At 37.0% G+C, this 13,917-nt stretch overlaps 1 protein-coding gene across 3 annotated transcripts in view; it reads left to right on the top strand.

Moving 5' to 3' along the window:
* tiam2b (TIAM Rac1 associated GEF 2b) overlaps positions 1-7,178 on the top strand; it is a 51,108-nt gene extending 43,930 nt beyond the window's left edge. For all 3 annotated transcript variants that reach the window (XM_079831568.1, XM_079831569.1, XM_079831570.1), the window contains 6 exons: positions 1,392-1,510; positions 1,611-1,719; positions 1,826-1,881; positions 3,892-3,982; positions 4,296-4,383; positions 6,490-7,178. In XM_079831568.1, coding sequence (XP_079687694.1) covers positions 1,392-1,510; positions 1,611-1,719; positions 1,826-1,881; positions 3,892-3,982; positions 4,296-4,383; positions 6,490-7,051 — 1,025 coding nt within the window. In that variant the 3' untranslated portion in view covers positions 7,052-7,178. The remainder of the gene's footprint in view (positions 1-1,391; positions 1,511-1,610; positions 1,720-1,825; positions 1,882-3,891; positions 3,983-4,295; positions 4,384-6,489) is intronic.
* The last annotated feature ends 6,739 nt before the right edge of the window (positions 7,179-13,917 follow it).

The raw sequence follows: 13,917 nt of genomic DNA, 5'->3' as shown, positions 1-13,917 counted from the left end.
ACTTTTGGATGATAACTGAACTGAGCTGGACGATGACATCACTGTTTTCTGCAGAACTGCTTTAAAGATGAAATTAACTAATTTAATAGTTGATGATCTTTAGAACTCAACTGAATCAACACTGAACTGACTTCAGATGAACAATGCCAATGATGTACAGCCGAAAGTAACTGTTTGCATCATTGAATCCTTTTCCTATTATCACTGTAAAGCTGCTTTGACACAATCGGTACTGTATAAAGCGCTTTATAAATAAAGGCAAATTGACTTGACTAGATGGACATCTTTAAAGGGTTAGTTCACCAAAAAATGAAAATTCTGTCATTAATTACTTACCCTCATGTCGTTCGACACCCGTAAGACCACCGTTGATCTTCGCAACACAAATGAAGATATTTTAGTTGAAATCTGATGGCTCTGAAAGGCCTCCATTGGCACAATGCACTGTACACTCTCAAGACCCTTAAAAGGTACTAAAGATGTCGTTACAAAGTCCATCTCACTACAGTGGTTCTACAATAACTATGAATCGGCAAGAATAGTTTTTGTGCGCAAAAAAAACCTAAATAACGACGTATGAATCAGTGAGTCGAATCATGATTCGGATCGCGTGTCAAACCGCCAAACTGCTGAGATTTGGCGATCCAAACTGCTGATTCGACTCACTGATTCATAACGCTTCGAAGCTTCATGATTCCGTGTTTTGAAATTGTCATCACTATATAAGTCGTTATTTAGGGGTTTTTTGCGCACAAAAACTATTCTCGCCGATTCATAAAGTTATTGTAGAACCACTGTAGTGAGATGGACTTTGTTGTAACGACGTCTTTAGTACCTTTTATGGGTCTTGAGAGTGTAAAGTGCATTGTGCCAATGGAGGCCTTTCAGAGCCATCAGATTTCAACTAAAATATCTTCATTTGTGTTCCGAAGATCAACGGAGGTCTTACGGGTGTCGAACGACATGAGGGTAAGTAATTAATGACAGAATTTTCATTTTTGGGTGAACTAACCCTTTAACTGTTTACGCTCAGATCACGTGTCTTTTGCATAACATGGCATTCTAAAAACAGCGCTGAAGTTAAAAGTAGTCCAACTTTTAAAAAGCACGTCTCTAAAGCTCATGCTTTTTGTTTTTCCACTGACCTGCGTCTGTGTGAAGTGGTCCATAGCAGTGCATCGTTTTACACTGTACAAATTTGGCACCACAAGGCGGGGTTATCCCCACTTCTAAACTACAAGTGTTAAAAGCGGGGTTAAGAATGATGATAACCCGGGTTTAAGTGCAGTGTGAAAAGCCCTATAGTTTAATACATTTGTGATTCAATTATGAATTGTTGAGTCAGTTATTGGTTTGAAATAAACTGTCTCTTTTCTGTTTTTTTGGTGCAGAGGCATTAAAGGCCATGGAAAAGGTGGCCAGTCACATAAATGAGATGCAGAAGATCTATGAGGACTACGGCACAGTATTCGACCAACTAGTGACAGAGCAGAGTGGCCCTGAGAAGGAGGTGCATATCATTCTAGAATTACTTTTAAATGAATAAAGTGTCGTATTATTTGCCATTTTCCCCCTTTAAGATTTCAAAATAAATGTGTTCTGTGTCTCAGGTCACAGAGATCTCCATGGGAGAGTTCATCATTCACAGCTCGGCACTCTGGCAAAACCCTCTGCCCTCTTTGGGCCGTATGAGAAAAGACCCTGAACTCACCCTCTTCCGTAAGTCAGACCTTATGTATTGTAATTATAAAACCATTGCGGTTTATGCTGTGCAATAAATGTGTTATTAAAAGATCAGTGCACTAATGTGTTCTTATTCGTCCAGTCTTCAAGAGAGCGCTCATTTTGGTGTATCGGGAAAGCAAGATAAAGAAAAGAATGGTAAGTTGTGGAATGTAGTACATGGTTTGTTTTTATTTAGTCTTTCAATTTATAAAACTTGATTATTTACATGCTAAATTAATTGAATTATTCACATACATCAGTTTTTGTAGCGGGAAATTTACCAATTTTTAATAGCAGACGGATATACAGTAGCATTGAATAGAAAGTTAAGAAGTCTCATATGCTCACCAAATTATGAAATATTATTACAATTTAAAATAACTAGTTTCTATTTAATATATTAAAATAAATTATACATTTTCAGGATCATTTCTCCAGTCTTCAGTTACATAATCATTCAGAAATAATTCTAATATGTTGATTTGCTGCTCAAGAAACATTTCTTATGATTGTCAATGTTAAACATAGTTGTTCTGCTTAATTTTTTTGTGGAAAACAATGATGTTTTTTTAAAAAGAATTATTTAATGTATAGAAAGTTCAAAACAACAATATTTATTTGGAATAGGAATATTTTTGTAGCAATGTTAAAGCTACACTGTGTAACTTTTTTTGTCTATTCTTAGCTAAAAACACTTAGTTCTTTCAAAAATATATGTGCTCATTAATGTATATTTACTTCTTTCAAGTAATAAAGTATTCTCGTAAGTTTATAATATGCCATTGAAAATACATAAGGTAATGGGATCTAACGGTGGTCGCCATGTTGCCCCTCCATCTTGAAAGTACATTAGCCAAAGAGGGACATACCCGTAAATTCAAGCTTCGCCTTTCGCGTTTTAACCGGTTTTAACACTGTGCGCGTCAACTTGTTCAGACTTGTCTGGTGCATGCGCAGAGAGTTTTCATCTCAGCAGCGTCCAGTAACAGAGTTATACAGAGTTTTCCTGGCTTGTTTATTCCTCAAAAGTCTGTTTTTCCTTGTGTGGTATTTCTGTGCGTTAATAACTCCGTAAGTAATAATAGTTATTGTCATTGTGGATGTGTTTCAGAGTGTGTCATCATGTAATTCAGTTGATGTCACCTCAGAAGTATTTTTGTGTCAACATACAATAGCCTAATGCTCACCTATTTGAATAATCATTCAGTTATTAACAATGTTTATTCGTTTATAGAAAATATTTGCTTGTAATGTATGTTGATGGAAATATGTATCAGGTCTGATCGGCATATTAACACTTGTTATACAGAGCTAAACCTGCGCACACACTTTTGTAACCGGACACCGCTTGTTAGCAGCGGCAGCTCCGCTCCTTTTAATGCAGCTGCATTTAGCGCCTATATGTGGTACAATAAGCTCTGGTTTACGGTTACATTATACAAATGTAGCTTATAAGTATAGTTATACAGTTCTTAACTGTGTATATTCTGTCATGTCATTATCATGTATATTTACCATCCTAATTTGTTCTCTCACAGAAACCACATTTATGTACATATCCATGCAAACCTGTTTATGCCTTGCAATTGGATGACTGAATAAACATTACTATCATCAAAGTTCACTCTGGATTAGCTGCAGTTCTTTCTAGCCGAATAATTAGGCCAGTTGAGTTCCAACCATCCCACTGAGCACAGAATATCCCACAGGCACCGTGTCGAATGTGGACGAGGTCGAACAGGAACCCATATTAATCTTGGACTAAATCGGCCACCGTAGGAGTTAAAACGAAATCGGAATTGAACAGAACAGAAACTAAAATTCACTGGATTGTCATATACAAGTTCACCACTAGATGGGGGAAAATATCACACAGTGTAGCTTTAATGTCTTTACTGTAACTTTTCAGCTTTGCTGAATAAAAGTTTTGTTTTATATATTTTTATATATACACAATTAATACTAGTTTTATTTTGATATTTGACATAAGGCTGAAGGATGATATCTCAAGATTAAATTACAGAATTTGCATGCCGGTCCGAGGGCATGATTAATATGTTAGTTTTAATATCTCACTAAAGTAACATTAAATTTACAGCCATGTTTTGTTGTTTGTATGCTTTATACTGACAGCTAATATAGGCAATTGTATGTTTTTCCAACTAGACTTCTTCACGGCCCGGGGATCTGGATCCTTTTAAATTCCGCTGGCTAATTCCTGTATCATCCCTTCAAGTCAGACCTGGAAATTCAGCAGGTGTGTGTAACTTGATCTTCCTGTGTAAACTAAGAGATATCTCTGTTGAACATGAGTTTGACATGGATTAAACAGGGGAGCTCAGGTTCTGGCACAGTGTAGATCCAAGTCAGACCAAGATAAACATGGTACTCAAAGGAGGATTTCAAGAATCTCTTGAAAACGTCACATCAGAGCTCGACATTTAAAAAATGTCTATCATTAAAGTCTCAAGCCCTTTTAAAAGACCCATACATTGCCAAAATGTAAAATACAGTCTTCTTGCTGTCTGTCAGTCTGACTTGCTTCAACTCCCTTCTCTTGGCTTTTTCAGGGTCAGAGAACCCTTGTGTTTGGGAGGTTGTTCACACCAAGTCTGAAGTGGAGGGACGACCAGAGATGTTCTTTCAGCTCTGCAGCAGGTAACCGATATTGAAAGTCAAAAAAATAAAAACTAATAATAAACGCAAATAGAATACAACCTAATTAAATTTACCATGAGCTTATTCTTCTCAAATAGTTCACCCAAAAATTCAAATTCACACTTGAAATGTCATTAATTATAAGAACTTACATTTTGCTTTAAGGCACTTTTAAGAACTCAAACATCACTTAAAGTGTAATTTAGGAGATTTTCAACATGCCTTTTATTGTTACAATGTCGGTAGTATATGTAAATAAACAAAGTTTACTCGTTCTCCGTGTTACCTGGTCCGAGGAATTTACATTTATTTGTCAGCTCCAGGGCTTTCGTGAAAACTACAGATTATACTTGCCCACGGACAGTCGGATCGACAGAGGGTTATTAACAGAACAGTTATTGTAAGGTTAGGTTCATCACTGAAAACTGTTTTGTACCCTGTCGATTCCTTGGATGGCTACATCCCCAGTGCATTATGGGTGTTTAAGTTTTCCTACCTATTTGGCAAAAGGGAAGACAGCAGCCTTAATTGTATTGAATGTGCACTTGTAGTGTATTTCAAATCTTAAAAGTATATTTTTTAAAAACTGTATTAATTACATAAAACGCCACTTAAGTGTTCTTTAAGAGAGTACACTTTCACTGCGATGTTTCAGTACACACTTATCTACACTTTTAAAAGGTTTTAATGTGTTGACTAACATACTGAAGTATGTGTAAAGTGCTTGATTAAATATTACAATACACATTTGTATGTATCACTTAAAATATATGTACTTTATGGCCTGGATTCACAGACAAGGCTTAGATTAAGCCAGGCTTAGGCCTTAGTTAAATTAGGGCTTTTAAGTAGCTTTTATAAATGTGCCTTAGAAAAAAAAATGACCGGAGTGCAACTTTTTTAAGACTAACTGAGACTAACTTGGGCTTTGTTTGTGAAACCGGCCATAAATGTAATAATTACAAATATATTTAATATTAATTGAATTGAATTGCAATTAACATGCTATTAAGTGTCTGAAAACATTACATTGTTCACACTTAAAGGGTTAGTTCACCCAAAAATGAAAATTCTGTCATTAATTACTTACCCTCATGTCGTTCGACACCCGTCAGACCTCCGTTCATCTTCGGAACAGAAATTAAGATATTTTAGTTGAAAACTGATGCCTCTGAAAGTCCTCCATTGGCTCAATGGTACTCTACACTCTCAAGACCCTTAAAAGGTACTAAAGACGTCGTTACAAAGTCCATCTCACTACAGTGGTTCTAAAATAACTTTATGAATCGGCGACAATAGTTTTTGTGTGCAAAAAAACCCTAAATAAAGACTTACATAGTGATGACGATTTCAAAACAAAGCATCATGAAGCTTCGAAGCGTTATGAATCACTGAGTCGATTCAGCGGTTTGAATCGCCAAATTTCAGCAGTTTGGCGGTTTGACACGCGATCCGAATCATCATTCAGCTCAGTGATTCATAACGCTTCGAAGCTTCATGATGCTTTGTTTTGATATCGTCATCAATATGTAAGTCGTTATTTAGGGTTTTTTTGCGCACAAAAACTATTGTCGCCGATTCATAAAGTTATTTTAGAACCACTGTAGTGAGATGGACTTTGTAACGACGTCTTTAGTACCTTTTAAGGGTCTTGAGAGTGTAGAGTACCATTGAGCCAATGGAGGACTTTCAGAGGCATCAGATTTCAACTAAAATATCTTAATTTCTGTTCCGAAGATGAACGGAGGTCTGACGGGTGTCGAACGACATGAGGGTAAGTAATTAATGAACGACAGAATTTTCATTTTTGGGTGAACTAACCCTTTAAGTACGTTCTTTTAAAGTATATTATTCCCATAATTAGCACTCTTTTCTAAAAGTATGCTAGTGTACCACTTTTTCTTAAGGGATTACAGTGATTTTACCACAGTTAAAAGGGGTACTTCACTGCTGGCAAAAATGAGCTTTCAATAAAACTTGGCTGCCTATACAATAGAAAGGCAAATAAAATTGAAAGCGGTGCTACCTGACTAGAGAAAACAGAGAAAAAGCACACTTTTCAAGCTCATTTAAAATGTTCTCTCATCTTGTTTTGTTTGTTTGCAGTAATCTGGAGAACAAGGCCAATGCAGTAAGGGCCATCCGTGCCCTCTTAAGAGAGAACGCCAAGCGGGTGGCTCCGGTTGAGCGGCGATTCAAAGATTTAAATTCTAACTTCACCTTTCCCAGGAGAAGCCACCCAGGAGCACTAAGAACAAACTCCTGGCAGAGGCTGCCGCCACAGCCAAAAACTTTAGACTCAGATGAGGGCAGACTGCTTGACGGATATGCTCATTCTGAGCCTCCCCTCCCGAGCCACTTGCTCAGACCCTCTAGAGGTGAGAACTCTACTCTGAGCAAGAGCTCCACGTTGTGCTCCCTGACCAGCTCCTTGGAAGCTCAACTCCAGAGACTGAACTTTGTAGAAGAACCCCAAGGAAAGAGCAAGAGCAGTACCAGCAGCCTTCAGGGCAGTCAGGTGACTCTGCTGGATGACACTCCAGGTCTTGACCTTAACACCCTGCTGGCCAGGGACTACAGCGTGCAGAGCCTGGGTTCGGTTGTTAACGAGGATTGTTTTTATGACACGGTCATGGGCATCCAAAAAGCTGCCATTCCCACCCTGTAGAGGAAGTTGGTGCTATAAACATTAAAATGCACTAAAACGTGATTATCGTGCCTTGATGTGAACAGCTCTTACCCACAGTTTTATATCTGTAGCTCTGTTGCAAAATCTAGTGAGTTAACTACTTAGACAGCATTTTAAAATCATTGTAGGCACTCGCCATAATTATGCTGCCTTCTTAGGTACTTTGCTTTGGTCAAGTTCTAAGGCTTTACATGTATTCTTCAAGGAAAGTGTCCAAGATGGCGTAGTTATAGAGAAATTGACTATAGCAGTTTCTTATGCTCACCAAATCTGCATTTATTTGATAAAAAATACAGTAAAAACAATAATATTGTAATTATTACAATTTAAATGACCATTTCTATTTTAATATATTTTGAAATTTAATTTATTGCAAATGGCAAAGCACCAAATCATCATATTAGAATGATTTCTGAAGGATCATGTGACACTGAAGACTGAGGTAATGATGCTGAAAATTCAGCTTTGATTTCAGGAATAAATTACATTTTAAAATGTATTACATTTTTTATATATAAATAAATATTGTAATAATATTATAATACATTTAATATGAAATAATGTAATATGTTTTACTTTATTTTTGATCAAATAAATACAGCCTTGCAAAAACATAAAATATTAAATTCACCCCCTCAACAATTAAGAACTAAGGATCTTACATCTTTCTTACTATCTTGGAAAACCTAAATATATGAGGATATATAATTTGAAAAATGATTTTTAGACCTGGAAAAGTCATGTAAATGAAAATCATTGACATTTTATCAAGTATATACATTCGCCATGCTCTAAAATCTTTTTTTGGGGTAGAAATTGTGAGTAAACAAAAATAGGAAATACTAAAACAATAAATCATGAATGACTGGAAAGGTCATTATTAACTAAATAAATTCAGTAAATTAATTTGTTAAAAAGAGTGGGATCCCTGAAGAAATTTTAGCTCTTAAAACATTTGGAATTCTGAAGGTTATTTTAATATTTATTTTACTTATTTTAATCTCTGGACACTATGGACGCTTGTTTCTGACACAGAATAATGCTTCTTATTTCTTGCAATTCTGACTTTATTTGTCAGTATTGTGAGTTTATAAACTTAATAACCTCACAATTTCAAGAAAAAAGTAAGAATTGTGAGATTTAAAAAAAAAATCATTTTTTATTTTCTATACATTGGCGGAAACAAGCTTTCAAAGGACACTCTTAGTTTACACACACACACACACACAAACACACACACACACACGCACGCACGCACGCACGCACGCACGCACGCACGCACGCACACACACACACACACACACACACACACACACACACACACAAAAACACGTTTTAAAAACAAAACTTGTCTTTATAGCAGAAGGACCAGAGAAAACCTGTTAGCGTACATGGGGGCCCTTCCAATAGAAAGGTGTCTGTCCCAAATCTGTAAAATCTGAGGTTTCATCTGGGTAGTCAGCTCACTGGGGTTTGGAACAGAACCACTTTGTGGATGAACATCTTAAAGATCCTGCCTTAAATTCAGAGCATAGTTTGCCTATCCCAAGGCTGGCCAACTCTGGCCCTTGAGATCCACTGTCGTGCAGAGTTTAGCTCCAACCCGGATCAAACCTGAACCAGCTAATCAAAGTCTTCAGGATCACTAGAAAGCTACAGGCAGTTTGATCAGGGTCGGAGCTGAAGTGGATCTCGATGGCCAGAGTTGTCCTGGCCGATCAAGAGCATTCCATATGTGCTGACATGTATTATTAATACACGAGCAAAGACTGTTTCACTGTATGTGAATACTGTAGCTTTACATGCGTATTGCTTTTCTGACAAAGGCTTTTCTCAGCTTAGCACTGAAATGGCTTTATTTCACTGAACTGAGCAAGTTTTTATAAACCCGAAGTCTGAATATGATGTTTTTTTTCTAAATTATGCTTGTATATGTTTCTTACAGACGTTTTCTGTGCACATTTGTAATGTGTGTTTTTTTTTATTACTATTATTCAAAGGCATGTTTTACATTCCTTAAGTTAAAAACTTAAGTTTTCTTTGTTGTTTAAGCTTGAAAATACTGTTATTACTGTTAAGATATAAATTTGTATATGCTCTGTTGTTGTCATTTTTTGGCCATTGTAATTTATTTGTAAAAATATATGACTTAACTAAACAAACCTTGTGAAGATTATTTTTGTTTTAATATTTAATAAATACTGTGTTGTATAATATTTTCTGATAGTCTTGCTAATCTTGATCTCCTACATTAAAAACCATGTTCAAGCGGCCGCAATGCAACAAGGTTTAGTGACAGCTCATTTTTCTGTCAATACTAAAAGCAAAAATGCTGTGACAACACAATCACAGCCAATAAGATAATGCTTAAGGCCCGTTCACAGCTATAAAGCTGTAAAGATAACTATAACGATAACTTTATCATGTCACTTTAAATGCTCAAGCTTTCAAGCAGGATGGATTCTGATTGGCTGTCAATGTTTTTATTGTTCATCAGCTGGGAAAAAATAGTTCTGAAAGTGATTCCAACGATATTGTTTATCTGTGTCGTTATCATTATAGCGGTGATGTGGACTCAAAAAAAAATAAAAAAATTACTACGGGCCCTATCATACACCCGGCACAATGTGTTTTTTGCTAATTTTAACCTGGCACAGTTATCATTTTCATGTCTAGTGCCATGTTGTTTAAATAGCAAATGCACTCACACCCATCTGTTTGCCCCAAGCGGCAACCTCCCACAGTTTCTCTTGAAGCCAATACGGAAGTGACATAAACTGCAATCCATCGACTGGCCACTAGGGACAGGCTCCAGAAGGGAGCAGAATCTCATTGAGCCCCATGTTAAAATGCCCAACTTTACAGCAGAAAAAACATGATTACAGCCTGGTACAAATTGTGGTTTTGGTCTATACAGCTAATTTTGTCCTTCATGACAGCTGTGAGGGGGGTGAATTTTTGTATAACTCATTCGTTTACATTATATAAAGCATTAAAGTTCTGCATAATTAAGGGCGTGGCCACTTCGAGTGACAGGTGGATAGCCATTTATCTGCTGTCTGTTAGTCATCGCGTCACTTCAGCTCCGCCCACGTCCCGCCTTTATGCCCATTTTCTGTTATCCGGGATTGACATTAGGTGTGTTCGACATCGGCTGCATGCAACTGATCAGCGAGAGTAGCCGCGTGCAGGAGGAGCTGCAAACGGAGACGTGAAGTCGGACACTTTCTGCTTCCCGCATTGACGCTCGCGCTGTGTTTGCATACTTTATCAGCTGAAGTGAAATAAATGCAATATTTGGCAATACACAGATGTTTCAGAGACATTATTGTCATGTAATACTTCATGTACTGCTTAATACAGGGTGTGTTTGTACAAGAATAAAGTTCAAGCCTACACTATCAATGAAGTGGGGTCTATGTTTTTAATCAGTTCTATTTTGATAAACATGACAATATAACATCGCGACTACATGAAAGGAGGTTTTACTGTTATAAAAAACAGATTTGTGCGCATTAATGGAGCTGAAGGTTTTAGAATAAACACGAAACACACGTGATCGCTGTCATGCGGTGAATCTGGCCAATCGTGGAACGGCTGTGTCGTCATCAGAGCCCCTGCAGCCTCGAGCAGCTGCTCTGGAGAAACTGCACCGGCTGTGTTAGCCGACTGCTCTCGAAACGCTCTCGCGGCACTTTGTTGACATACGTCACTGTCACGTGGCGTCGGCGCTGCCTCAAGTCGGACAACATTTCTAACCGGCATGCACTGCTTCAAGTCAGCCGCCGATCGGTCTGCGCATCGCTGGGTGAAGTCGAACAAGACTATTGTTACGACCCTTTCTCCTATTGTTTTCTGACGGTGTGATTGGCTGCAGACAATCATGCCTAATTGATTAATTTATGGGCGGAGAGTATAAAAGCTGTATTCACCTGCTCATCAGTACTTCCTCTGGGGGAACATCTCCAGAGAAGTCATTGTGCTCCACTTTGTTGCTTTCTGTTTTAGTTATCATTTATCAACATTCCTCACCAATTGGATTATTATTTGTTCCTGTATTGTTTAAATCCCTAGACTTTGTTATATTTCTGTAATGGATCACTATTTGTGTTTAATAAATAATCTTGTAAGTCAAACTATTCCTTTGGATGTGTGATCCTCTTTATGTAACGGTCGAGAACGAGCTGGCCGTGACAACATGCAATGACGCGCTGCCAAGATGGCAACGGCCAGCTTGTCCCTACTTTAGCTTCAAAACTGCTCATCAGAATCCTATGGGTGACGTCATGGACACTACGTCCATATTTTTTTACAGTCTATGGTTTAGCCATGGTCTGAAACAAGACCATGTTTTAGCTGGTCTGAAACAAGGTGTGTTCAGGCGCATTGTTGGTGCATTACTATTTTGAGGCAACTAAAAATGGCTGCACCATTGACCAACAAAAACCTGGTCTAAAGTCAATAGCGCAGTATTTTTTGTGTTATTTAAAGGGGCCGTTAGTAATATGTGCCTATAGTCAGGTGCACAACTTGCGTACACTCTGCTTATTACACATACAGGCACGTGAAGCACACAAAATTGTTTAAATATTAAAAATAAAAGGATTCCTCTCTGTAGAAGCGTTCAGTCTTTCCTCTCACAAATTCCGCCATGTAAATAGCGAATCCGCCATGGTGAAAGTGCAACTGGTTTTAAAGGGAATGGGAGATGAGACTCTGATTGGTTTATTGCATGTTACGCCCAAATCACACCTATGACTCATTAAGAGACAAAGTACAACCCTTTTGGACCATGCGCCTGGTGTGAAGACTGTTTTATCCGTTGTTAAACTAGCAAAAGTGTAATTGGACACCTGAGTGCACCTGCGCCATGCGCTTCAGACCATTCGCTCAGATCGATAAAATAGGGCCCTGAATATTTATATAGTAATGGTTATAGTTATCATCCTTGGTGTCATGCCTTTAACGTTTAATATGCAGTTATGTGGAGCTGTATTATGTAATTTTATTTGATCGCTTTGTACATTGCCATGTTTTTAGAAAGGTTTAAAGATTCTTTCCATCGACAGATAAGACAAAACAGCTCTGTGGATTAATCCTTTCTCAGTCACTTTTTCTTTTTGACTGGCAGCACCAACCTTGTTTTAAATGTACTAGAGAGAGAGAGAGAGAGAGAGAGAGAGAGAAATGAAGTAGAAAAAAAAATGCTCAACTGAGTCATAATTACGGTCCTTTTTCTCTTCGCTTCCTTTGTTCAGGATTTTTGTGGGCGATGTTAATTGTGTAGCCTACGTGGGCTTTGATAGCACATTTCTTTGTCTCTTAGATTGAAAAAAGGGATGGGAAAAAGAACATTTGCATTCCCAGAAGTTGTACCAATGCTTGCCAGGCATCTAAAGTACAGCGTTTTAGGTTTTAGGTATTAGGTATTAGGTTTTACTCTTTGGTTTTGTGTACATAAAATGCCAATTTCTCTGCATTGTTAAACGGTGTTCAGCGATTTGCAGCAACGAAGTGACTGGAGGTCATTCATTTTCAATAAGAATTGCTCATTTGCGGTGCCATGAATGAGTTAAGTTTAACTTTATGCAAATGAGCAGTGAAGTATGTGGAGCTCATGTGATCCATCTGGGAGAAAATGTATAGTCATATGAAGGCAAGAAAAAGAAGAATATTACGGTAAGCGAAGGGCTCGTTTGTTTTGTCTATTCATACAGCAATATATATATGTGACAATATTCTGACTAACAATAACTTCTGGCACACTCCAGTTACATAATTGCTCTTAGTGTGAATGCAGAATAAAGGAGTGTATAGACATTTAAATACATCCAAGAAAGAATAGTCCAATCATGAGTCAATATGCAAAGACATGCAAGAAAGAAGATCAATCACAATTTACTACGCAAATAGAAAAGTGACGACATCCTTGTTGATTAGATTTTGAATGGTGAACATTTAAATCAACGGGAAGTTTTCAAACTTTTATCTTAAAATACATTATCTTGCTCCAGCTTCATATGCAAAGACATCTAGTATAGTTATTATATGTAATAATATTAATAAGTAAACCATTTGTTGGTTGATTTCTAAATAAACTTGGCATTGTACACTATGAATAGCGTTGGCTCTGTCAAACAGCTTCTCTTTTGTAAGTCGCTTTGAATAAAAATGTCTACTAAATGCATAAATGTAAATTTCCTTAAAAACTAGGTTGGTAATTACTTGTTGACCAATAGCAAAGTGAGTGGTCAAGAAAATTATTAATTTAGTGATTTTACTTGATAATGCTATAGCACACACATCACCTTAAAATTTCTTTAAAAGTATATTGTTCACAAACACCAAAAATCAATAACACCTAAGATTGAATAATAATTCAAATTAAGTTTAAAGGTATACTATGTGACTTTTGGCCCTATAGTGATTAAAAACAAAATGGTTACACTTTTATTGTGTCCTTGTTACAGTTTAATCATACATTTAAATACTAAGTAATATTAATTAACTACATGTACTTACTATAGGGTTAGGATTAAGATTAGGTTTGGTTTAGGGTTAGTTGCATGTAAGTATGAATAATTTATATTTACTATATAGCTACATGTAACGTGTAACATGGACACTAAAATAAAGTATTGCCAACAAAACTGCTTGCATTTTGTTTTGGTTGTGTTTTGGCTCTGCTCGACTGTGCAGATGAATATGGTTCTTTCTCATAACTGAAAAAAATAGATATTATCCTACTGAATATAAAACATAAGGATCTCACACTGACGTTACTGTAGCTATCATAATAAAACAACCCTTCACAATAGCTAATGCATTACAATTAACTGTTAGAG

Source organism: Gobio gobio (assembly GCF_949357685.1).
Source record: "Gobio gobio genome assembly, chromosome: 12".
Classification (NCBI taxonomy): Eukaryota; Metazoa; Chordata; class Actinopteri; order Cypriniformes; family Gobionidae; genus Gobio; species Gobio gobio.
Note: the sequence above shows the minus strand (reverse complement) of the source record. Positions and strands in the feature narration are given on the sequence as shown.